The sequence below is a fragment of the Hydra vulgaris genome, chromosome 15 (genome assembly GCF_038396675.1).
Source record: "Hydra vulgaris chromosome 15, alternate assembly HydraT2T_AEP".
In the NCBI taxonomy this organism is placed as follows: Eukaryota; Metazoa; Cnidaria; class Hydrozoa; order Anthoathecata; family Hydridae; genus Hydra; species Hydra vulgaris.
In genome coordinates, this window is record NC_088934.1 from 21365080 (window position 1) to 21392500 (window position 27421).

The 27421-nt window shown below is 28.0% G+C and overlaps 1 protein-coding gene and 1 long non-coding RNA gene across 5 annotated transcripts; one reads left to right on the forward strand and one right to left on the reverse strand.

Moving 5' to 3' along the window:
- Window positions 1–1264: 1264 nt before the first annotated feature.
- LOC136072107 (uncharacterized) lies at window positions 1265–16782 on the forward strand. The gene is made up of 2 exons (XR_010644372.1): window positions 1265–1474; window positions 16430–16782. It is a non-coding gene; the product is annotated as an uncharacterized LOC136072107 (long non-coding RNA).
- On the reverse strand, window positions 5584–7821 carry LOC136091483 (uncharacterized). 4 transcript variants are annotated; one of them, XR_010644020.1, is made up of 8 exons: window positions 7560–7821; window positions 7050–7147; window positions 6815–6945; window positions 6610–6706; window positions 6324–6389; window positions 6116–6200; window positions 5876–6028; window positions 5584–5731 (listed from the first exon to the last, which is right to left on the reverse strand). XR_010644020.1 is itself a non-coding variant. In XM_065819106.1 (4 exons), exons 1-3 carry the CDS (start codon window positions 7680–7682, stop codon window positions 6846–6848), a joined length of 321 nt encoding a protein of 106 aa, XP_065675178.1. In that variant the 5' UTR covers window positions 7683–7821; the 3' UTR covers window positions 6610–6743; window positions 6815–6845. The 4 variants fall into 4 exon arrangements, 1 of the variants encoding a protein (XP_065675178.1); XR_010644019.1 differs by having other exon boundaries at window positions 6324–6393; XR_010644021.1 differs by lacking the exon at window positions 6116–6200 and having other exon boundaries at window positions 6324–6393; window positions 6610–6945; window positions 7560–7785.
- Window positions 16783–27421: the final 10639 nt, after the last annotated feature.

A 27421-nucleotide genomic window follows, 5' to 3' on the forward strand; every position in this document is an offset into this window, starting at 1 on the left:
AAAATTGTAAACTTCATGTATTCATATAAAGTAATATAAATTGAAAAGTTTTATTCGCCTGACTAAATTTGAATATTTTTGCATTTATTTTCTAGAATCGATTAAACGCTGTGATGCAAAGAGACAAAGAAACTCGGGCATATATAGCCTCCTGCTTGAAGTATGCACCTTATCGTTAAAATGGAGGTAAACGGAAATACTACAACCACGAAAAAGACGATGAAGAAGTTCTTGAAGGTGATAAAGAAGATTATGATGACGATGAATGTGAAGTAAAAGGTAAAAAAGTTTTAATGCATTTTTGTGTGTGTGTGTTTGTTTCCGAGAAATCATTACGGTATTATCACAGAGCACAGAGAAAAAACATTTAACTAAGAAGTTCACGTCCCCTTTCTTACCAATGTTGCATATTTGGCTTGAACTGACATCAAACCTTGTACCTTTTGGTTTTAAACCAATTTTTAGTCGATATTTATGAACAACTTGATATTCTTAATAAACAACCTCAATCTCAATCTTTATGTTTTTAAACTGGTACTCAATAATCATGCTCCACATCGCCCAGTTTTCTTACTCAATTACAAAACGACAAATATTTTGCTGAAATCATTAGTCGCAAGCAAATACGCAAAAGTGATCCTTTTCTGGTACTCATCTAGTTCAAATCGATCTTTTAAGCCCGCTTGATGTTACAAATTAAACTTCAAAAATGTTCAAGAAAAAATATATCTCCAACAAATCTATTGACAGATAATTTAAACCCTAAATGATAGGTTTTTCCCAGTTATTTTATGCAAAAAATCTTACCTAAACAGTTGTTTAATTTAAAAGTTTTTTATTTTTTATTATAGAATTTATAAGCCAATTTGAATTGGGGTCAGTAAGTTATAGCCAAATAGGACATTTTGTCAACATTTTATAAATATTTTAAGTAAAAGTAAACTTCTGAAAAATAATGAAAAATTACCTAACAAGTAATAATTATTTTGCGTTTTACATAGTTTTACACAAAAAGTTGAACGACGCAGCAAATAACGTAAACAATAAAAAAAATGATACAACACGTGTTTTTCGTTTTTATACTATATTTTATCTAACGGTAAACAGCAAGCTATCAAAAATTAAGAAAAAAATAAAAGTTGCAAATAAAGTCTCAGCAAACTTAATTCTTTCAGTCTTTAAACTCTCACCTTGAGCCCAATTTCACTGTTGCGCTCTGCAGGAGTTTCAGGGCTTCATGCTCAATCTCTAGACTGGACTGCTTACTTAAACGTTAGTAATTTAAAAAAAATGAAAGTATTTACTTTTATTTTTTTATTTTGTTTACAACGTACATTGTGTAATGTAAGAAAAACTAGAGAGGCATGCGTTAACAGAGTTGCACACGAAATAGATATAGTCCAAATCATAGCGGAAACTAGTAAAATTCTTATCTGCAACAATGGACTTGAAGAATGGTTATTGAAAACTGATTGTAAGTTAAAGTCCCTTATCTTACCCTACCTAAATGTGCTATAAATCATCATGTTTACGTTGTTTTACATAAAGTTGAACTGTTTTTTTTAGTTTGTCCTTTAAAGAATAAGTAATTTATTTTCAAATATACTTAAATAGTATAAATGCGTTGACATTTACGTTCATGGTTTGTAAAAACCAGGTTTAATTTTACGGCGGTATGATTAACACTAATGATAAAACAAATCTTCAAGAGTGCAAAATTGTTTTTCTTATTATTATGATGAAAATTACCCTTAAAATGTTTAGCCTAAGTTGTATTTAAACACCCATTCTCTTAGATTGTAAAAATTAGGCACGCCAAAAATTTAAATTAAAAATCTAAAATTTTCATCTACTGATAGTAACAGAAGTTAAAATCCAGGAACATCATCATTTTAATTTAAATAGTAAAGACTGCAAAGTATAAACTTTGCAGTCTTTACTACTTAAATTAAAATGATGATGTTTCAAGTTTTAACTCCCAAGATCATTTGCAGCAGGATTAGGTCAAAAAGTCATAATATTTTAATATATTTAAAAAATTTTTAAAAAAATAGCTTTTATTTTTTAAAAATTCAATTTATTTTTTTTCTAAAACAATTAAAAATTATTTATATAGATACAAACAATCATATATTTATATATCATATATAAATATCATATGTAGATACAAAGTATGTTAATATTGATAAGCTTAATATTGAGTAAATAATTTATTTTTTTAAAAAAAGTAAACTTTTTATTACTTCTACTGGTATCAGGCATGTCTTTGTCTGCTGATGCAATAACAATTAGTTGTTCATCCAAATACCAGGTGTGATGATTAAAGCTTTTTATTAGAGCATTTCCAAGATCTTTGTAATTTTCAGAGCAAAAGCATAGAACATATATAACATTTATGAGGAAACATCGTTATATTTTTTCTTTTCACCCACCATAATCAAGATAATCACTATATCTTGTGTGTAACCTTGGTCATCTGAATTTTCAAAGCATGTAAACTATGAATCTTGCCTCATGCATTGCACCAGATTGCGGGAATCTGAAGTTCTCAACAACTTTTCCAAGTAAGAATATATTTAGTTTGACTAACTTGCGATAATCACCTCTAGCAAAAAGTTTATTATGAAGCGCATAAGTCAAGTAGGCTAGGAAGTTTTTTTTTTAAAACTTCTGGAGGATCTGGAGTTGAGACACTTAATGCCAAACTGTCATTTGTAACAAAGATATTTTTCTACTCACAAATTTGTTTCACAAGATTATTATTAATGGGTACACTACAACCCCTCAACCCTAGGGACAGCCCTGCTTGTGTATATCAGTTCTTTTAAAAAAACATCTAACATCTGATCGTCTTTAAAGTGTATTTGTCTCATTTTTATTTTATATACCTCAAGAACTTGCATAAAAATCTGGCGTCTCATCTGCGTCTAACACATTATAACACATATAAGGAATCTTTAAGATGTCTTAATTTTGTCAATGTGTCAAGACGTCTGAGAAACTAAAAACGACTTCCAATAGACGTCTTTATGCCCGCTTTGATATTGCTTCAATAAGTTTTTTATTAGTAAAAGTACAAAAGAAGACGATAAAAAACCAGGAATGTTTTAAATAACTAGATTGAAAGCACCATTTTTATATGGTTTGCTTGTTTACTAATGCTGAGATACTTAATGATAGAGCGAAAAAAAAAACCAGCATTAATAAACAAGTCAACCTTTAGTTATATGGATTCTATTATACTTTTTTAACTATATTATTATATATATATTAACTATATTGCACCAATTTCGTTCGCATATCTGAGGATGACTATGTTATTATGGAAACATGTAAATTGATAAATTAAATGTTTCTAAGAAATTTTAAAAAAGTTGTCTTGTTCATAAGAATATATATATATATATATATATATAAAACTTCAATTTATACCAAAAATTAAATTACAAGAAGTTGCAAATGTCTTAACTACTGTAAACTTTCACACATTTGTGGAATTTGCTGACACTATTATAAAAAGAATTCTTTAGAAATGATTACTTGTGCTATTTTTTTAAAATGTTTTTTTAAAATAGGTAGTTAATGTAAATATTATTTGAACTCATTTATTTTTATAGTTTTTAGGAGAAACTTATTTTCGTTCCTACATTTAGAAATTAATTCCGATCTTTTGTTTAATAAGCATTCTTGATTTGCATGTGTAATTATTTCAAATTTTTCTTGTAGGAATAGTATGCATTTTTTGGAAATAATGTTATATGCAGGCGCTGTTTTAAGGATAGACCAATTCAGTATAAAATCATCAATATTTTTTTCTTTTAATTCCCATATATATTTTGACAGCATGGTGTCTTTTGAATACTTTTTATTCTTGAAAGATTGCTTATGATTGGCAAAACGTTTTTTCCATTCACCCTCTGTTATGCCAATATATTGTTTATCAGGTACATTTTTAGAGGAAACAACACATTTACATACCACATTTTTTGATAAACAACTTCCACTCATTGGACAATTGATTTTTTGTTTACAATTACAATTTTCTGTAGTTTTTTCATTTAGGATTTCTTTTTTGTTTAACAAAGCCTTATTGTGACCTTTTATAATTCTTTCCATATTTTTTGTGCAACTGTAGCTAACTTTAATTGTATTTCGATTAAAAATTTTATGTAATTTATTAGATCGCGGGAAATGCTTATCGACCAATTTTAAAAACACTTTTCCTATGTTAGTAGAAACGTTTTTGCTATATGGGGGGTTGAACCAAATTACATTTCTAGTTCTATTTCGTTTTTTTTGTATTCTTTTTTTCAGGGTCAAATTTTAGTTCAAAATTTTCAATACCACTTTTTTTTAGGGCATCTTCGAATATTCGTTTAGAGGAATTGAATACATTTTCATTTGAGGAGTTTTGGTTTAGTCTGTTATTAATTGAAATCGGGATTTGTTTTAGAACTTAGGGTGGATGGTTAGAGTTAATGTTAATATATAATAGTTCATCGTTTGGTTTTTTGAAAGGCTTATATGAATTTTCAGAGAGGTTAAATGTGACATCAAGAAAATTCACAATTTTTAAATTTATGTTTATTTCGATTTGAAAGCCAATATTCCCGCTAAAAAATGACGCGTTGATTTGATGTTGATTCAATGTTTCTCGTCAACATTAATTCCATATTGATTTTTTGTCCAAAATGTTAGCCACTTATCAACGTTGATTTGGTGTTTACAAAAAACGTTGATCGAATGTTGCTTTTCAACGTTTAATCAACAATCATTTTTTCTTGGTGATTCAACACTGATTTTTATAATAGCCGACGGTATTTTGATATCGCTTTTTGATGCATATATCAAAAAAGTATATATCAACAGTTTACGAAATATATATATATATATATATATATATATTTATTTATTTATTTTTATATATATATATATATATATATTTATATATATATATATTTTTATAATAGCCGACGGTATTTTGATATCGCTTTTTGATGCATATATCAAAAAAGTATATATCAACAGTTTACGAAATATATATATATATATATATATATATATATATATATATATATATATATATATATATATATATATTTATATATATATATATATATATATATATATATATATATATATATATATATATATATATATTTAAACAACTTTAAAATGTATTCTACAAAATAGAGTGTTCAATGTTCTTAAAAGATCTGAGCAATTATAAATTAGTAGGCAATCACTTAAGAAAATTTTTTTTCATTTAACACTGTATTTCATCAATAAAAAGACTCATCAGAAATGCTCTCATCAATAAAAAAACTCAGTATTTCTGATGAGTCTTTTTATTAATGAAACACAGTGTTAAATGAAAAAAAACTTTGTTAAGTGATTTTCTACTGATTTATAATTTATATATATATATATATATATATATATATATATATATATATATACATATATATATATATATATATATATATATATTATGTATGTATATATATATAAAATATTTGTATATAAAATTTATACATATTGCTCAAATCTTTATTTGTTTTGTAAAAAACAGGCTGTAAATAAAGGTTTTAGCAAAAAATTTATTGATAGAGCAATTCAAAGATTTTCAAAACTTTTCGATTGAGTCGTGTTTCTGATTGCCTTAAAAATTTCGAAATGCCTGAATAACATTTGCAATTTTTTGCATCATGATGCTGTCGTGTAATCGCATCTAAATCAAAAATTCAAATCAAATTTGAAAAAAATCAAACTGCAGAAATTATAGCAAATAGTTACATAAATGACTGACTAGGATAAACAAAATATATTTCCTGTGAAATAAAAAATCTAAAAAAATGCATAAAACCATTCTTACCCACTATCATATGATACAGGGTGTATGTTTTAAAATTTATCTTCAATGAACCACCCGAGACATTAAAACAGGCCCCAGCATCCTCGCTCATCAACAACTTTCCAAAAACAAAAGCCGATTTATATTACCTCCACAACGACTAAGAGAACTCATCTATTATTAAAAAAATAAAATTTACTTAAGGGTCAGAATACATATTATGTTCATTCTATATGAATGAAATTATTTTAATTTCAATACATGGATTTTTAAAATTGACTCTTGAATCACTTTTCTTTTTTATCTATTTTTGCCATCCAACTCAACGCAAATCTTTTTTGAAAATCTTAAAAAAAAAATGTAGTAAAATAAACAATATTATTATTATTTATGTAAAATATTTTGTAAAAAATTAACCATGAAAAATTACCTAAATGGAAAAAATAAATAAAACTTTTATTTAATTTACCCTGGCAAGACAAATGTTTTTCTTTGCTATCCTCTTTATCCAAAACACAATTTTTAGAGCCATTTTCTACCTAGGTATAGATAAATTATACATACAAAAATTAAATAAAATTTTTAAACATTATATAGTGATTTTTATTTAAACTTGTCAACAAACATATATTTATAAAATATTTGTCAACAAAATTATATTCTATAATATATAGTTCTGATTTCTATTAACTTTTTTACTGCACACGCACACAGATTTTAATTAGAACAAAAGCAACATTAGGACTTTTTTTTACCAATATATTTGAAGACAACATCATTTTCCCTTGAGATAGATTAGTTTCTTTCGAGAAGTCATTGTTATGTTCAGCAACTGAAAAGCTTGCTATTTCACTGTGTAAATGGGGAGTTGATATTGATTTAAAAACATCTATAATTCAATAAAAAAAAAAGCATTTTATTTTAACAAACCATTATTTTACTTTTACAAAAATAGTTAACCTGCTATATTTGGAATCACGTTAGATGTTCTTTAGCTATTTGAACTATCAAAATAGTATCTTCCGTATAGTTCTTCATCACCAACCACAATATCTTCATCACTTTCACAAAATGTCATTGCTGTCTTTCTCCTTTAATATAAACTTTACTTTATAAACAAAAAAAGTGCATGATTTGTGTAATTCTTTATTGCAAAATTTTTTATTTGTTAAAAACTAATTTTAGTAAAATTTACTTTTGCTTTGTCCCTTTTTTCTCTTTGGTGTCAGTTTCAATATTTGAAGTATCTGCTGCTTTCTCTAAGTGTGACTGAGCTACTTCATAAACACAAATCTATGTACGTAAAATCATTTATCAATATCTAATGAAGATGTAATTGAAATGTTTGCGGCAAAAGCAGGCCCTATGAGAATGGAGTGCAATTGGTGCACCACATAAATTAATGAATTTTAATGAAAAACCCATGAAAATTAATGAATTTTTTAGTTTTTAAAAAACTTTTTTTAATCGTTGGAAATCTTTTTTAAACATTCTAAAGACATTCAGAACATATAATTTAAACAATTGCCCGTTGGAATATTGGATTTAAAAGAAGTGATATTAAATGAGACAATAGTCATATTGTAAAGGGGGCCTAAAATAAATTTGCACCAGCACATGTTTATCCTCTCCAGTGCCCTGGTCAAAACATACAGTTCAATATCTAATTCAATTATTTTACATTTTTTTATAGTAATATGCAAACCTGTAGTGTATAGAATCCTTGCAAGGTATATCTTCCAATCAGAGGTTGATGCCTGCAAGGTTGTGACATCTTTACGAATCGCAGCGGAACTTTTAAATGGCAGCCAGAAGCATTTCCCATCATTTTTCATCCAACTTTTAGCAATCACTTCCACTACTTTAATTTTTCCATTTAAAAATTCAACAATGACAAATGAAGTTTCAATATTCTGGTGCAATTTAATTCTAAACAATCTTATATAAGTTACAAAATAAAATTAAAAATACATTAGAGATAAAAAACAATGAACTTTGTAAAACGCTTTTTAGATTTATTAATGTAAAACGCCAGTGTAAATATTTTATTATTTCTATAAACATACCAGGTATTTGTTTCACACAAAAAATTTATAAATAAAATGCATTAAACTCACTTTAAATTTGTTCAATGAACTACATATTTGACAAATTTACAACAAATTTTACAAAATGACACATGCACAGACATTCTTTAAAAATTGATGGTCTGCAAGTATAATCAAAGTTTGTGTTTTTAATTCAAGAAATCAGTGATCATAAGCAATATCACAATGTCTAAGCAGAAAAAAAGCATAACCACCTTTTTGAACAGGTATCATCAAGTCTTTTTTTAAAAGTTCTTTTTTTTTCGGAAAAATTGTTTTTAGGTTGGCTAATGAATTTACATAACAAACGTCTAAATAAGATGTTTCAAAACAATCAGGAAAAAACTTTCGAACTGAATGAGGATTTAGAGCCTTGCATTTTGCAAGATCTACCAAAACCTCTTCTACTAAAATAAACCCTTTGCCTTAAATAAAATAAACTCTGTCTCATAGATTTGATGTGATCTTTTTATTTACCACTTGGGCAGAAATTTCTTTACCATTCCTTTCTCTAAGAAAAATATCCAACTTTTTTCTCTCATCTAATTGATTCACTATTTGGGCAACAGTCTGATGTGATTTTCGCACCATTTTTTTAATTCAACCCAAAATGTTTTCAAAAGGAAAAGCTGATAGATGATCAAGACTCTCCCCAAAGTTAACACAATCATCAGCTAAATGAATCATGCTATGAACACTGTATGTTACCAAGATCTCCCCATACAAAATTTGTACTTCTCTGACAAACCATATAAGCAGCTGTTTAGCAAATGCCACTAACAATTCATTTTTGGCCATTTTATTAGAAAGCAGTATGTGCATAGCAATTGAAAAAGAAATAAATAAGTCATAGTTTTATTTATTTTTCCTTTTTAAAACAACAGGTCCAGCATAAAGCACAATAATCGAAACTCTGTTGCTTTCCACTTCTCAAGTTCATTTAAAGAGCGTGGTCTATGTTGAAAATTAGATGGTGTACAACTTCGTAAATTTATGAGTTTTTGAAATACTGTCTTTAACAGATTGACTTATTCTAATACATCGGGGACCTTTACACCAGTTTATTAGAAGTTTTTTAACTACTCCAAGACATATAAGGTGCATATAGTCTAATGGGAATCCAGTTACCATTGGGAAATTTAACTGAACAAGTGGAGAAAGACTCTCAAGTTGGTGACCTTCTTTATAAAAATTATTTTTAAAAGCCATGTCAGTACAAAGTAAAGTAGTCATTTCCAATAATCTTACGCCATGTTTTTGTGTGCCATTTGCCATACATCTTTCACAGCTATGATAGCCACTATGCCCTATAATGCATTTAACAAATGCTCTTGCAGACGCATCACAAACAAAAGCTTTAATAGTCACCAGCAGCTGTTTATACCCATTAGTTTGCAATTTTTTCATTTCAAGAATAAAATCTTCAAAGTACTCATCCAAATTGTTTGGTTTTCCCTGACCATGCCAAATTGCAACAGCATAGGATCCTTTTCTGTTAATTGTAACTAGTATAGGCCAAATGGAAGTCTTTTTACTATTGTACATAGGTGCACCATCAATACTTACAATTAGATCAAGCTTTTTCTTATTTCCAACTGTTGATATTTAATAATCAATTGCACTTTTAACTTCAAGATATATATAATCGCCTCCACTGACATTTAAAACATCAACTTTTTGAAGAGATTTTTGTAATGTCTGCCAGCATTTCGATATAGATGGAGTAAATTTATTTAAGTGAAATAAAAGTGCATTTAAAGCATCATCTTTTATACAGTATTTTAATGACCACTCATATAAAAAATCTTTTGTTGAAGTTAGAGTATCAATACTACTGTATAAACTATTTTTAAATGCAATGTCGTCAACATCACAATAATTAGATTCAACTTTACTTAAACAAAATTTATTTTCTGGCAAAGTGATTGAAAACATTAATATATCACTGTGCACATCTTCAGAAACTTCAAAAATCTTTTGAATGTCTAAATCTAGATGAACACAATTCCCTCTACCAACAATGTTGCACTCTTCAAGAAGATATTTTATTCTTTTTTCAGTATTTCGTTTTTCTTTCATAAATTCTCTCATATATAGGCTTCTGTCATATTTAGGCATTATTATCTTTATTTTATTACATCACAAAAGAAAAAAAAATAAAGGCATTATTGTTCTTATACAGAAAAAATCAATTTAAATTGCATTTTGTACTATATTATTTAAGTTTGCAGTCAGAATTTATCAGGCAAATACTTGCAGCCATTAATAATTTGCTATGATAATAGTAATGTTATTATAATAAGCATAAATAAGCCAAATTGCTGCTAAGTTTTGACTTTTTCATGTTAAATTTTTAAAATATTTATATTAAGATGTTCTATTATCCTCAAATAGTTAAAGAACTACCCTAATTTCATTAGGATAATCTTTATTCAAGAACTGAAAAAATAATTACTTAATAAAATATATGTTTTTCAATAAAGTTTATATTCATTTCATACCGTATAATACAATTAAAATTTGAACAAACGTTTTATAACCACCAAAAATAACAAAAAAATCGCAGCAGAAAATGCTCAGCAAATTACTGTTAGTAAACGGCTCAATAAATTTGTTTTTTGTCAACAGTAAATCAACGAACGCTCAGTGTTTGTAAATAAATGTTGATTTGCTGTTGATAACATTGCTGTTGTTACAACATCCATTTATGGTTGATCGCCGTTGATCGCTAATGTCAACGCAAAATCAACGTTGATCAACATCAAATCAACGCTTCATTTTTTAGAGGGTTTTTAAAATTTTTTATAATACCTTTTCTAATTTTGTCGAGCTGTGGACCAGATTTTCTACGCATTACTATTAAACCATCGTCGCGATAAAGACCTAAATCTTTTATATTGATTATTTTACTTTACAAATCTAAAATATATAGTCCAACAAATTCACAAATTTCTGCTCCGTCATAACTGCCCATTGTTACATCAAAGCAGTCATGTATGTTTTTCTTTTTCCAAGTTTCCTTATTAAAATAAAGTAAAGTTTTTCTACAATGTTTTATTTTACGGATTGTGTCATCAGGAATAGCTGTGTGGCTTTAAATATATAAATATATATATATATATATATATATATATATATATATATATATATATATATATATATATATATATATATATATATATATATATATATATATATATATATATATGTATTAGACCTGGACATTGCTACCAAATATTTGAGAGAGCTATCAATATCTTCCACTTCTTGTATCTGAACTGCATGGGTTCATCCACTACCAACTGCTTATGAACCCAACTGTCAATTATTGATGTAACCACCCTTGCTGCTGATTACTTTAGCCACACAACTGGGCATTTCCTGTATGAGACGCAGGAACATGTTGCAATAGTCTTGATTGTGATTCCACATTCGGAGCATGCATTCAAACTGGGAACACACAGTGGTGGGTTTCATTGGATTATAGAAGTACTGTTTTGTACGTACATGTAACTTTGCATAACGTTAATACCTCGAAAATAATTAATTCAACGCATACATGTATACTGTACAGCAAGTAAACATTTCTAATTATAAGGAGATGATACTCATTAATTAAATAAGATAGAAAAGGACTTTTCTCCAGTCGCTAGAAGTCTATTCCTTGTGCTGGTCCACCCAGATCATTCTTTTCGTGACCGAAATGACCGAAGTTAGTTTGGCTTTTAATAGAGGATATATAGCGGTCAATCTAGTATAACACAGCTGACATCTCACAGTTATTATTGATTACGCCATTATTGATATCAAACGAGTATGATTGAGACTTTTTGCTCTGCAATCGGATTTTTAGCAGTGTTTCTAATCATTCGGACCAATATATAACAAAAGATTTTTCTTTCACATTTATACACACACACACAAACAGTATAGATTCAATATCACACGGTACTCATAATAAAAAGAATCGTATGGTATCGAATGGTTACATAGTCTCAATAAGTAAAAAAAAATGAAAATGCGAATTTTTTAATTTATTATAAACAAAATAAAAGTAAAATTTTTTTGTTTTGTTTGTTGTACTATTAATTGACTAGTTTAACTAAGCAGTAAAATACTGATAAATCAAACTAACCCGTATTTTTACTGATTAGTCAAAAAAGAAGTAATACGATGCAATTAACTAAAATAAAGTTGCACCACTTTATGAAACATTAAATGATAAGAATGATGTCATACAATCCTTAAGAACTTCTATATATATATATATATATATATATATATATATATATATATATATTGTTAAATTAATTTTCTTTTTCGTACATCTTCCCTTCCAACAAGGCTGCAAGCAACCACTATTAGAGTTGGAAGTTACTGGAAGAGTATTGATTAACAGACAACTTAAAAGATTGTAAATTATATGAATCAGGAAAACAAGAAGAAGGGGGCGAATTTCAAAGAACTTATGTTCAAGGAAAAAAACTACACAAATAAAAACTTTTGGAGCACTAAGTCTTAATTGAATAACGAGTAACACAAGAATAAATTTATACAACATAAGAAGAGAGCTTATGGAGACGATCCGCATGTCAAACAGTTCAAGAATTACAGCAGCAAAATGTGAGAAAAACCATAAAGAAGTGTGGGGCTTAACTTGGAACTGTCAAGAGGGAATAAAAGACTCCATGCCAGCCTGAATCCACGAAGTTACATAATAAGAATATCTGTCAGCAGGAAGACGAAATATTTCTACTTAAGAGTCATCACAAAGAAAATCACGGAAAGGGTCTCAGTCACCCTAAAGTTATAAGAGGTACAATGATAAGAGGATTCTGATGACAAAGAAAAATGAGATTGTAGCTTCAGAGAGATTAAACTGTAATCAGAAGCACTTAAAAGTGAATGTGGAGAAACTGAGCACTGGCTAGGATTAGAAACAAGACATAAGTTGACTAGAGTAGATAAATGATTTGAATTGTTTGGAAAGCGAGTTGGAATGTTGACTATTTGTGTTAGAGATTGAGAAAGGCAAAATTTGTGAGCTTTAAAATTTGCAGAGTCACTGACACTAAAACTAAGCCATTCAGTGTGATGAGCATTTAAGTCACCAACAATAACAATATTGGCTGAAGAATATAGAAAAAGCGCTTGGTCAAATTGATTAACATTGAGTAACATTGAAAAGAGTGCAGTCTTAAGAAGGAGGAGAGCAATATAGAACAAAGAGAAAGGCAATAAAGTGAGTTGGTGCTAAATGAAAGTGCATAAAAGAATAGTCTGTGGATTTAAACCTAGTTTCCAAACAAATAGATGAAATCTTAAGAATGTAAATGCCCGGGCCAAGCATGTGACTATTTGAGTCTTTCCAAATTAAGATTGATAACCATCAACACTAAAATCGTAAGATGATACAGTTGAACTCAAATTAGTCTCACAAAAAGCAAGTAGGTTAGAGAACTTGGTGATGACGATAGTTTTTGTGTTTTATAGTTTTTGATACTTTGTTCATTTTTTAAATTGGTTAAAGAACTTGACTCAAACCACAGATATTGCTCAGTTCACTATCTAACAGTCCAAGCAAACGCCTCATTACTATTAATAAACTCTAAGCTGTAACAAAGGGCTCCAAATGTAGCCTTGACAATGCACACCAAAAGTACGAACAGGGATGCCATCCATGCTCATCATAGCACTGTTATTAATCTGATGTTTTACAGCTGTTGATGGAACTAGCCTCTCTAAGAACTCCCACAGAGTTCGTGAAACCTGACTATCAACCGGCCTCAGACCCATAAAACTGAGTTTTAGAGCTGTACTCTTATTAGGAGATAGAATGAGTTGTCTAGTCATAAAAATAGAGACACCATATATTTATAGGACTTATTAATAATAGTTAAATTCCATTTAAAAAGGTTTAAAATTTATTTTCTAAAAAACACTTTACTCTAAAATTTCAACGTCATATTCAAAATTAATTGAGTTTAGTTTATTATCTTTTAAAAATACTTTTAACCCTTGTTCAAAAGCAGTACATTTCTATTGTAAGTGAAGTTGCAAAATTTTGCTTAAGCTTTTTAGATATGTGTTATACAACTTAAAATATTAGGATAGAGAAGCATATATATACTAAAAATAAATTATTTTATAAAGTATAATTAAGTTTAAAGTGAACAACTGTGGACGCAACCGGATTTCGTGTTGCCAGCAATAAGAAATCTCCAGATCTGGAGATATTTTGTTGCAGGAAACCAGGATTTTTTTATTTATCAATTTAATTTAGTTTATTAGTTCAACATATAGGTTGTACTAATAAACTAAATTATCAGTTTGTTACATTCGTATACGTAAAATATGAAGTTTATTCAAAATTTCAACTAAAAAACATTGCTCTGATGGTTTTATTTTTTAAAGCATTTTAATATTTTTATAATAATATGTTTCGGTATATAAGACCATTAGACACATTCTATACATTTGACAAAACCAAATGAATGTTCAACACACTTATGTCTGTGGTATTGAGAATAGCTCTGTTTTGTTTTTCTCTACTTTGTTGGCTGTTTATAGCAAATATGGTAACAACCAGCTTCCTTCTTTTTATCTTATCTCTCTCAAATGATGAAACTAATGTAATGCCGTCTAGAACACTTTGCTATCCAATTACATTTTCAATAGCAATCTTACAGGGCCAACGACTCACAGGGGCGGTGGGCTAAAGGCAACAAATGGGTTGCCCCTAGCCCACTTCCCCCTCGAAAAATATTAGGTATGTTAAATACTAAAAATATTAGGGTGCTTTAAAAAATAAAACCACTAGCACAATATTTTTTAGTTAAAATATTATATAAACTTCATACTTTATGTATATGAATGTAACAAACTGATAATTTAGTTTATTAGTTCAACCAACGACGTTTTAATAGTGGACGTTTAACGCATTGTTATAGATCAAAGGCGCTGTCAATTACTGAAATTCTATGCGGGTTGGAATTCTTAGCGTTATTTTTTGAAATAATTTTACAAAATAAACCGACATTTAACCAACATTTTTAGCTTGCTAACTCCTTTCAGTAAATGTTTTATTACTCATAAAATACTAACTTTTGCAAAATATAAATGCATTTTATGTAATTAAGAATGCCCCATGTACTTGAAAAAAATTTAATTAATATGCAAGCTTTGTTTAATAATTGTTTAATAAATTTGTAAAAAAAACTTTGACTTCAAAAATAACGGTTTTGTAAAAATGCAATATATGATATACTAATATGAGTATTGTAAAGTAAAAATAATTTTCTACGTGTTGTAAGTCATTTCATAGATCATTTATAGATTGAACTAGAGATTGTGGGCATTACTCCCTACACATCCTCCCTACACTTTGAATTGACTATTTTCTCAAAGATTTAAACTTCTAATTTTTGACGGAAATCAAATCGTTTTTTGCCTCACATCTTTGTTTTGATATTTTTTGGTATTTGAATTATTTTTACAAGTAGAGTTCTAGAATAATCATGTGGTTTAAAAACTTTATGTTATATAGTTATACAGAAGTTATACAACGGTGATTCAATATATAGAATATTTTTAACAAAGTAATAAAATATGTTAATCACAATTCTTTGCATATTAAAGATTTTTTTTATTTAAATCGATAGCTGAGACTGTTGTCATTTTAATGTATAATCATATAAAAGTATTTCCACGTGACGCAAATGTTTCCTATTGTTTGGCTATTGTTATTTGTAACAATTGTCAACGCGTATATCTTGACTTTTAAACAATAAGTTAAACGTTCCTTTATTAAAACGTTAATCTGTAGGTTGTTCTAATAAACGTGGTTCCTTGGTTCAACCTATAGGTTGAACTAATAAACTAATTCAATAAACCTATTCAAATATGGTTCTTTCTCCACGCCTCATGATTTTAGATAAAATTATAGTTTTAATTATTATTCATTATTACGATTCTTCGTAATAAAATAACACCAGTAAATAATATTTGTTTTACCTTTTAAATTCTACTACTAATAATTCTCCTAAAAATCATAGTTTTCACTACTATATTAACATTATATTATTTTATTCACTACTATATTAACATTATATTATTTTTTTCACTACTATATTAACATTATATTATTTTTTTCACTACTATATTAACATTATATTATTTTAAAACTAAATTATGAATAGTAATTGAAAAACTATTTTGAGTAAAACACGGTGCAAAAATAAACAAAATAAAAGTAAGTCATATAATGGTGTGCAAGCAAGTCATTTTTTAAAGCATAAAAGAGAGAGGTACCCTTGCACTTTGATTGTGCAACAATCTTTGTAAAATTTATTGTCCCCACAAGGATTAAATAAAAATATATAAATATACGATATTTTTTTTAATAGTTATTACTTTTAAAAAATAGTTCTTGCATTTTTTTTTGAACAGAGTTGTTTTTTTATATAATAAATGATTTTTTTTTATCTAGATACCATAGACTCTCCTTGTGCAAAGGATGTTGTTCCATCGGCCGAATATCGTTCAATATATGCGGTTTGTGTTCAAAATGTCCCGACAATATGCTATAAAGGAGATGGCTTAACACTAATTAATTGGCTTCACCATCCACATAATGCAGGAACGAGCGTTAGAGCTTTGTTTCCGCATTTGTATAATAAATCAAATAAGCAAGAACAAACCATTGATGACAAAATATAAAAAAATCAAACAATATTTCAACGGGTCACAAAGTGCACATATTGGAGCACAATAAATTCTTCCCTTTAAATTACCAAACACGCTGTACAAAGTTTTACGTAAATGAAAACAATACTACATGAAGTCGTATGTCTAATTTTTGTATGATAGTCAATTAAGATTAATGTCTTTAAATAAAAATTAGTTATTAAATATAATTATTAAATAAAGTAGAGTATAAAAATATTTTATATTTTTATAGTCTACGGCCTGATATCATTAGTGTCTTGAGATTTTACTCCTCTTTGAATACTATCAGACATACTAAACAGTTATATATATAATATATATAATATATAAATAATTGAAAAAGTCTTTCTACGCATTGCACTTTTGGAAAATAATATTGGACTAAAAACCCATTTGTGTTTTTATTAAGGTGTTTAAAATCAATATTTTTTATTTGAACTTCATCCTATCTTTTTTTTTTTTTTTTTTTTTTTTTTTTTTTATTCACCTCCTCAAGGCCGAGAAGACCACTACAGATGAGGAGGCTACTTAATAGTGGTTATCACCCTCTATAAACTCTATAACTCCGAAACACGAACCTTGACGAACAAGGCCGCTGCGCGGAGAAGCAAGTTAACTTAATATAGGAACAGCGACAAATAGCCACATACACTAATCCAAAGTAGCATCCGGTACTAACCAACAATTTTACTGACCGAAATACTTCTCAAGCGCTGAGTTGGCAGTGGCTGTATTTGAACTCGAATCGCACAACAGTCCAGGTTTTCATATTTTGTTCAACGCTCTAACCAACTGAGCAATCAAGCCACAATATCCTTTGTTTAACATTAACCACACGATCCAATGTTACAGATTAAATTTTCAAGCACAGGGAAATAAAATATAAAAAAAAAGTCGTCATGTTAAGTTTAAATTTCATTAGCATTATATTAGGAAAAGTTTAGCTTTTACATTAAATCACGGTTAACATTGTATTAGATTTTGTTTTAATCCTTTATTGTTTATATTTACTTCCAGCTGTTCCAAAACAACATCAATTGCTTTCCTGGAATATCTGTTATCTTAATTTTATTCTTTTTTCAACATTTTTGCTTTTTCATCATAAAAGTTATTTTAAATTACACTTGTTTTACTTTTTCAGCTTGGTTAATAGCAAAAAACATATTAGTTTGCTTGACAACTCTGGTTCACAAGTAGTTTTTTTGTTTTTTTTTTGTTTTTTTTTTTGTTTTTTTTGTTTTGCCGTTAAATAATACATACAGTTTCGAAGCACATAAATAAAAATAAATATTGGCAGGGCAAGAAGAAGACTAATTTAGCCTTATCACCACCCTATTCTCACGTATTTACAAAAACCGTAATATTTAAATATCTATAGTTAACAAATTATTTATAAAAAAAAAAAATAAAAGTAAAAAAGTAAAATAGATAACAATTCCTTATCATTTAAAGAAAAACTTAAAGAATAAAACTTTAAGGAAAGAGTAAGATCATTTTTTCAGAATAAGAAAAAATAAATAAGATATTATCATTTATTTAAAAATTAAAAAATTAAAGTAACATTTAAAAAGAAAAAGTAAATAAATTAATATACACCATAGAAATAACAAAAATAAATTAGTCAACTTCATAGAAATAAAGTAAATAAATTAGCAAACGTCATAGAGGTAATACCATAATTTAAATAATAAAAAAAAAAAAATGTTGATACACTCAGTGACATAATTTTGTATTAATTATTTTATGTATTTGAGTTTTAATTAAAAAAAAACATTTAAAGTCGGATATATTAAAATCCATAAGTAAGAATGCTTGTTTTGATTCATTTTTAAACTGCTCTATACTAGTTTTATGTGTATTTACAATTTTGGGAAACATTTTCCACAAGTAGGGTCCACGATAAAGAACTGAATATGAAGTTAGTTTTGAATTATATTTTGGGACAACAAAGTTGTTACTTGAAAATTTTGTTGGATATTTATGAACTATTTTGTCAAAATGGGATTGAAATATTTCAGGAGATAATCCTAAATTTGTTTCATACATGAACATTAAAACTTGGTGTAAGTTGATTTTATATATATTTAATGCTCCAAGTATACGCAGAAGAGGCTCACAAGGTAGTGTTCTATTAGCTCCAAAAATTATTCTGCACGCGTGTTTTTGTTTACAGTACAATTTTTTTAATTTTGTATGGTTTGTACTTGCCCATGCAATATTGCAGTAAGTTAAATAACAATGAATAAAAGAGAAATATAAACTTTTCAAAGAACTACTGCTTAAAAATGGTTTAGCCCTATATATCATTGCTAAATTTTTTGATATTTTATTTTCAATACTTTTTATATGTAAACCCCAACGTAAATGTTCGTCTAAGATTACGCCTAGAAAGTTTACTGAGTTTTCTCTTTTAATGTTAGTGTTATTGATTATTAGATTAGGCAATTTGATGGGAATATTTTTTGATTTATTAACTTTGTGGAACAAAATAAATTTGGTTTTATGCACATTTAGAGAAAGTTTATTACTTTTGAACCACTCATTAACTTTCAATAATTGTTCGTTTGTTGTTTCAAATAGTGTATTAATATCACTGTGGGAGTAAAAAAGATTGGAGTCATCTGCAAAAAGAATACAATTTAATGGGTCTGTTGCTAAATTCAAATCATTAATATACACTAGGAACAACAGTGGTCCTAAAATAGAGCCCTGGGGAACCCCACAAGTTACGGCAGTCGGAAATGTTTGTTTTTGTTCATAAACTATAAATTGTTTTCTATCGGCCAAATAACTTTTGAATCAAAGTAAATTGTTATTTTTTACACCATAGTGTTCAAGTTTTTTTATTAGTATATTATGATTAACGGTATCGAAAGCTTTTGACAGATCAATGAAAACTCCTAAGGTAAAGTAGTTACTACTGAATGCACTTGATATTTGATTTACTAGTTCAATCACTGCATGCTCCGTTGAATTTTTTTTTTTGAAACCAAATTGTTTTGAATACAGCATGTCGTTTTCTGATAAGTGATTAAAAAGTCTATTGTACATTATTCTCTCAAGTAATTTTGAAAAACAAGGTAAAATAGATATTGGCCTATAATTAGAAATATTTGAGTCATCTCCGGACTTAATTTTTAGCTTTTCAGGGACGATACCTGTTTTAAGTGAAAGATTAAATATGTGAAATAACGAGGGTTCTATTATATTATATACTGATTTTACAACATTAACGTTAATTTTATCAAATCCAGCACTTTTGTTAGTTTTAAGGCAAAAAAAGGCGGTTTGCAATTCAATTAGTTTTAAATTAGGTTCATTCATGACTTTATCGTAACTTTTTAAATAAGATTCAAATGGTGTTGAATTCATAGGAATTTTTAATGCCAAATTCGGACCAGTATTAGTAAAGAAGCTGTTTAGTTTTTCAGCAATAATTGATTTATCATAAATTGTGTTTTTATCAATTGTTATTTTTTTTGGCAGAATGTTTCTCGCATAAATATTTTTTTCTATTATTTCTTTAATTACACTCCATGTTTTTTTAGTGTTTCCGGTGGCTTTGCTTAATAGCTTTGCATAATAAAGCTTTTTTGAGTTCCTTTTTGTTTTTTCAAATATATTTTTATAATTTTTATATGTCATTTCGTTTCTATAAGTTTTTTTTTTCAAGTACTTGTCATATAACTTTTGTTTTCTTTTTGAAGATTTTAGTAACCCGTTAGACATCCATGGAGTTAAAACAGTTTTGGTTTTTACAATAATTTTTTTTTCAGGAAATGCTTTATCATATTGCTTGCAGAATTGATTTAAAAATAGATCATATGCGTTGTTAACGTCATGTGACTGCAATACCAAATTCCAATCAACGTTGTCTTTTAAAAGATTTTGAAATTTTTTTACCGAGTTTTCATTGATCTGTCGCCTAAATATAATGGATTGAGAAAGAATACTGTTAAATAATATATTGTTAGTAACTAGAAATGTTGGGAAATGATCTGATAAGTCAGTTTTGATTATGCCTGTGTAAAGACTGTTATTAAGATGGTTATTAGTTATTATATTATCAAGAAGTGTAGAAGAGTTGTTAGTCACTCTCGTTGGCTTGTTTATTGACGGAATTAAATTATATTGAAGAAGAGTATTAATAAAATTGTTAACATTATTATTTGAAGCATGGTTTATTAGGTCTATGTTAAAATCCACAACTAAGTAGGCATGACTTCGGGCTTTATTAATATTTGTTTTAATTTAATTTTTAATTTAATTTAATTTTCGGGTTTTATTAATATTTGTTAATAGTTTAATTAACTATAAAGACCAAAGAATGTAAATCATTATTAAAAACTTTACTTGGCACTTTAGAAATATTTATAAATCAAAATTAACTACTATGCACATCGATAAGATATTTTTAAAAGGTTGGGTAAAAGTAAAATTGATACTTTTTATTTCTTATGATTAGGACGTTAAAAAAATCACACAGAATGTCATTATACAGAAGAAGAATTACTTATGTATTAGTATTCCAGTAAAAAATTTTTTAGAAATATTATATTATTATTCAAAATGGGAATAAAACAGAAACAAATGCGTGATGCAATTTTGCACGCTAGAGTGGAAAACCCTATTTTGTTTTTCAAACTGATTGTAAAAACTGTTGGATGTTTTAAAAGTACTGAAATTGAACTTTAAATTTTGACTTAAATTTAAAGTTCAATTTCAGTACTTTTGACTGAAATTGAACTTAAAATTTAGTTTAGACAATAAGTCTGGCAGAAAAATTATACAAATTATTGTGATGATAAAACTTACGTGAAACTTTCAAAACGATTCCAGGACATCATTTTTAATGGAGTCTCCAGGAAAAAGGAAAGACTATATTTAAAACAATAAAACTAAAAAAAGTCCCCCAAAAAATTATGGTTTTGCAAGCGATATCGTGAGATTAGAATTATTTTGTTGTATCTCCATGTCTTTCCAAACCAAGTAAATCAAGTTCAAAGTTTTAAATAAATATGCAGACCAAATAACATAAAAAACGCAAACAGAACCAATTTGTATTAATTTCCTATACAAATTACCAAAGTTTCGAAAAATTGTTCTAAAATATTTAGAGAGCAAGTGTCTGAATTACTACACCCTGATTTGGAGATAGAACAATGTAATACACACTTTTTTTATAAAATACAGTATTATTTTCTGTTAAAAAAACATAATACAAGCTAGTATTTTTCATATATATTGTAGCAAGATGATTGTATATTTTGGCAATTAAAGCACTGTAAGTTACATTTTTTTTTTATTTGAAAAAAAATCTTATTTTACAGTAGTGAACAAATTACATAAACACGCTATTTTGTCTAAAATTCAATTCAACAGAGAAGATAAGTGATATATAATCTAAAGTATGTACCAAGATCTTTACCACAAAATAAAACTTTAGTTTTAAATTCTAAAAGCATAACATCTAAAATGTATTGCACAATAAAAAGATATCTTAAAGAATAATTAGTTAACCAGTACCTCTGGTTAATCCATTAAAAATATAATGTTTCAGTAAGAAGCCCATTTAACAACATAACATATAAAGCATAAATATTTTGACAATAAAATAAATTATTTTAAAATACTCTTATAAAATACAATATTTACAGCAGGCATATACTTGAACATACTTTGAAGGACATTGGCTTCATCATTTGAAACTTGAGCACGCTGATTCAAGGCAGATAAGCACCACTGCTATAAGTACCACTGCTATGACATAAGTACCACTGCTATGACTAAGATCGTAGATTATTAATTAATGCATTTGAACAACTTTTAGAACATGACTTTCTGTAGTATACATGATCTGAATGCTAGATGCTTTATCTGGATACAGGGAACATGCTTAAAATTAAAATAGTATGCGATAGCTGAAGAATGTTTTAAATCCAATTTCTTCATTTGGTAGAGAGAAGTAAAAATTATTTTTTGAAGAACAGGGATTGCTCTGATTAAACTAAGGGGACTAAATATTTCGACAGGAGCGAGTGCTCTATCAATTTGACTGTAGATATTATCAACCTCTTGTATATTAGAATTCCCTGGTTTTAAACTTTTTTTAATTTACTCTGCTTTTTGGGCAACATATCACAAACAAAAAAATCAACAATTATACGTGTTCATTTTTCATCACTGATATTTTGGGTGCATTTAAGTTTACAAGAATTTAACAGTCTTTCATTTTGGTTACAGACTTGCATGAAACATTTTCTCCCTTTCTATTTTTATACGGCTGATGAGATCAGTGCCGGCTTAAGGAAAACTGGGGCCCTAGGCAATAAAACTTTTTGGAACCCCATTTTTGCATAAAAAAAAGTTATTTTTGTTGGATTATTGAGTTATAAAGTACGTACATTCATTAATGTAAATATTTACCAACGCACGTAAGCCTTTTCTTTATTATTATGAGATAAATCTAGTATTCATTTTTTTTCTTTACGTTTATAATAAGGACATTTGCAAAAACAACTTATAAAGGATATCACAATTAACGAAATCGGCATTGTTATACAATAAGTCCTTATAATCGCTTATTACATCAAAATCGATATTGCGAAGAATGTCTGATTCGATAAACATCAAGCTCAGCATGTTTAATCTTTACTAAAGCATGGTACTTTTTTGCTCATTTTTTATTCGTTTTATTTTTGAAAACGAGCGCTCCTCAGAACGATTTTTTAATCATAAGTTTCACTCAAACGGTTCAGAATGATTTTGACACTTATGTGGACCACGGGTAATCCAAAAACTGACGTCATCTTTATTAAAACTGCCCCACTTTCCAGAATCAGTTGAAAAGCTCTGCAAGTAAGAGGATCAGATGAGCAGCAGTGGCCCAGTGGTAGCTTGCTTCAGAAACTTAAGATCCGTGGTTCAAACCCTCCCCCTCCCTTTTGTGCAAGCTATGCGATATCGTTTGGAAAGGAGGCGTGAACTTCCTACAAAATGCTCTTCCGCGGTGCTCTGTGATAAGACCGTAAGGACTTCTTGGGACACCTAAAATATTAATAAAATTAAAAAAAAATCTAAATCAAAACTAGCCTTAGTCTATAAAAAATAAAAGCAAGCATGCCGCATATTCACAAATAGATATGTTAGTGCTAAACAAATAATGAAAGAACTGAGGGTTCTTAATATTTATGAACAAAACATCTATAGCATCCTTCAGTTTATGTTCAAAGTAAAAAATAATTTGGTCCCGAAAATATTCCATAATTACTTCCAACTTATTGATCATAAATACGAAACAAAACATTCTAAGCAGAACTACTATATTCCAAAAATGTCTTTGAGTCAATCCCAATTCTCAATATCTAGAAGAGGACCAAAAGTGTGGAACTCATTTCTCACAAATGAGATTAAAACGATAAACTCTTTTCAACATTTTAAATGCGTTGTAAAACAACAGTTACTTGATCTCAACATTACTGAAACAATCTCTTTTAAAAAAACTTTCACACGTCTTGAAATTTTTTCTTTTTTTTTTTTCTTTCCATTTACACAATAGCTGGAAATGATTATGGTTATATTTATAAAAATGCATTTAATTGTATTTATATTTATAAAGATACATTTACTAGGCTATTTTACTTATACGAGTTCTTATATTTATATATATATATATATATATATATATATATATATATATATATATATATATATATATATTTAAATATCTTATAATTTGTGTTTATCTTATATTTAATTAATATTTATTGTAAAACATAATTGAAATTAACGGGGCAAGATGATAAGACTATCGTCTTCTGCTTGCCCCAGTCAATTTGTTACGTTAACAGTTTTGTAAAAAAAAAAAAAAGTTTATATTGACGAAAAAAATTATATAATAATAATTATGTGTTTCTAAAGATCATTCGAGCAGCTATCATTCTGAGGGTTTGATTCATTTTAATGAGCAAGAGAATCGCTGCTGTCGAAATGGTATGCTTGTGATTGAACCTGCACATCTACTAACACTGCTATAAACATTGATTTCAAAATGCTTGGAATTTGATGAAAATACAATAAGTAATAATTAATTTCTTACAATTTCATTACTAACAGTTTCAATTTTTTCACTGGGATATTAAGGACAAGGACAAGCAATTGGAAAAATGAAGTTAATTTCGGAATTTTCGCTAAATCAGTAGCATAATTGATTTTTTTTTCTCCGCTAGTTTTCTTTTGTTTGACCCACTTAGGTAAGATCGTGGCATGGTTTAATCTATGATAATGCATAAATAAAAAACTGTCAACTTTCATATTGAATTAAAAATTGAAAATGTTTCAATAAAATCCGACTTAATCTGAAAATTAGATAAAAAAGTTCATCATTATATATGTTTATTTGTGTAAACATGAAACTATCACTTACCTTCTTTAAAGAACTTGCAACGGATTATTATGGTTTAAACTACATTTAAGTTTTAGCTCACAACCGCTATGATTAGGGCTTCCAGTTAGAACCTATTTAAAAAAGTTCGAACCTGAACATGCTCGAACTTTAGTTAGCTCGTTTAAGCTATACTAACTCGTATTTTTTTTTAAATAATTTAGAAGTTTTAACGATTTATTTTATGGGCATCACCAAGGTATTTCTTTAACAATTAAAAATGTGTAACGCACGTAACTATTTTATTAAAAAAAAATAAAAGTAACGTTCTAAATCATTTGTATACACATTACATTTGTGATTTAAACTTTAAAAGTGTTACTTTTTTAAAAAATTATTACACAACAAAAATTAAAAGTAAAGAAAACTGTCTAAAGAAGCCACAGTTTAAAAAAAAATTTTGGTTGAACTATTAAAAAATTATATTAAAAAACCTAACTTTCATATATATACACGTTCGAACTTTTAGAGAAAAAAATTTCGAACTAAAAAATGGCAAAAGTTCGAACGTTTGAACCTAAACATGTTCGAACTGGAAGCCCTAGCTGCGATCAACTTATCGCGCCCAGTTTAAAAATTTGAACTAAAGAAAAAAATAGACAATACAAACAACTAATAAAAATTATAATAGCAATATATAATAGCAATAACAGCGAAGTTGTTAAATATCAAATCAGTTATTATAATAACTAGTTTGAAATTTATTACTTCTTCCATAATTTATCATAAGCAAGGTTTTTGAACCTTTAATTAACAAGCACTTAATTTCTCATCTTGAATCTAATAACTTACTTTCTGACCATCAATGTGAATTTCAATCTTCTCGTTTTACAGCTGATTTGCTAACAGTAATAACCGATAGGTTTTATCGTGCATTAAATAAAGGTAGAGAGGTTAAAGCCATCGCTCTTGACATTTCAAAAGCTTTTGATAAAGTTTGACATGCTAGTCTTCTCCATAAGCTTTCTTCTTATGGTGTATCCGGCAACATCTTATGGTGTATCCGGCAAGATTATTGAATCCTTCCTTTCCAATCGTAGTATAAAAGTTGTCCTCGAATGACAGCACTCTTCTTCTTATTCTGTACCTTCAGGGGTTCCTCAAGGTTCAATCCTTGGCCCTATGCTCTTTTTAATTTACATTAACGATCTTCCAGATATTCTCACATCTAAGGTGGCATTGTTTGCTGATGATACTACCATTTATTCTTGTCGTGATAAGAAACCAACACTCTCTGATTTCTTGGAGGGGGCGTTTGATCTTGAAAAGGATTTCACTTCTGCTACAGCATGGGGCTCACAGTGGCTGGTGAACCTTAGTTCAGATAAAACTCAATTTTTTTCAGCCAATCGTTATCGTAATAAGTTAGATCTTCCTATATTTATGAACGGTGATGTACTCGATGAGTCATCCACTCTTCATCTTCTTGGGTTAACTCTTACTTTCAATCTTTCTTGGAAACCATATATCAAATCAGTTGCAAAATTAGCATCTGCTAAGGTTGCATCTCTTTATCGAACTCGTCACTTTCTTACTTTGGATTCTATTCTCTATCTCTATAAATCTCAAATCCGATCTTGTATGGAATACTGTTGCCATATCTGGAGCTACTCAATACTGTTGCCATATAGGCGCTACTCAACTTTCTCCCCCTCCCCCTGTTTTTATGTTTGATAGTGATAGAATACTGATTCAGAATTATATAAAAACAAAGGTCTGCAAACTTTATGAAAGTACTCTAATTTGATGTTAAAGTGATAAAAAAAGATAAAAAAAGATAAAAAACCACATTAAAAACGTTAAATATTTGCCATCTTTTTCATACTCGGTTATGATTAAATTCCTTTTCAATAACAACTTTAAAAAAACCTGGTTTCTATCGACACCTAAATGCAAAACGCATTTCTGATTGATTTCTGACCCTAACCCTAAGCTTGACTCAAAACATGTACATTTAATTGCTCTAATCCCTATTTGTCAGTCGATGTACGTACATATTAAAATGTGAATTAAGTTCAAATCAATGATATAATATATCAATTTATTGTCGCCAATGATATAATAAGGAAATCTACACCTTAAAATGTGAATTAAGTTTAAATCAATGATATAATATATCATTTTTATTGTCGCTAAAATTTAAACATATATTAAACGATGATATATTATATAAACTATAATATCCCGATAATATCCCCCAAGTTAAACATCTAGTTATATTATATTATTATTTTAAATTTAAGTTTAAATATGTTTAAATTTTGGTGACAATAAAAACCGGGTCGCGTAGCTAAAAACTAATTTCTTAAT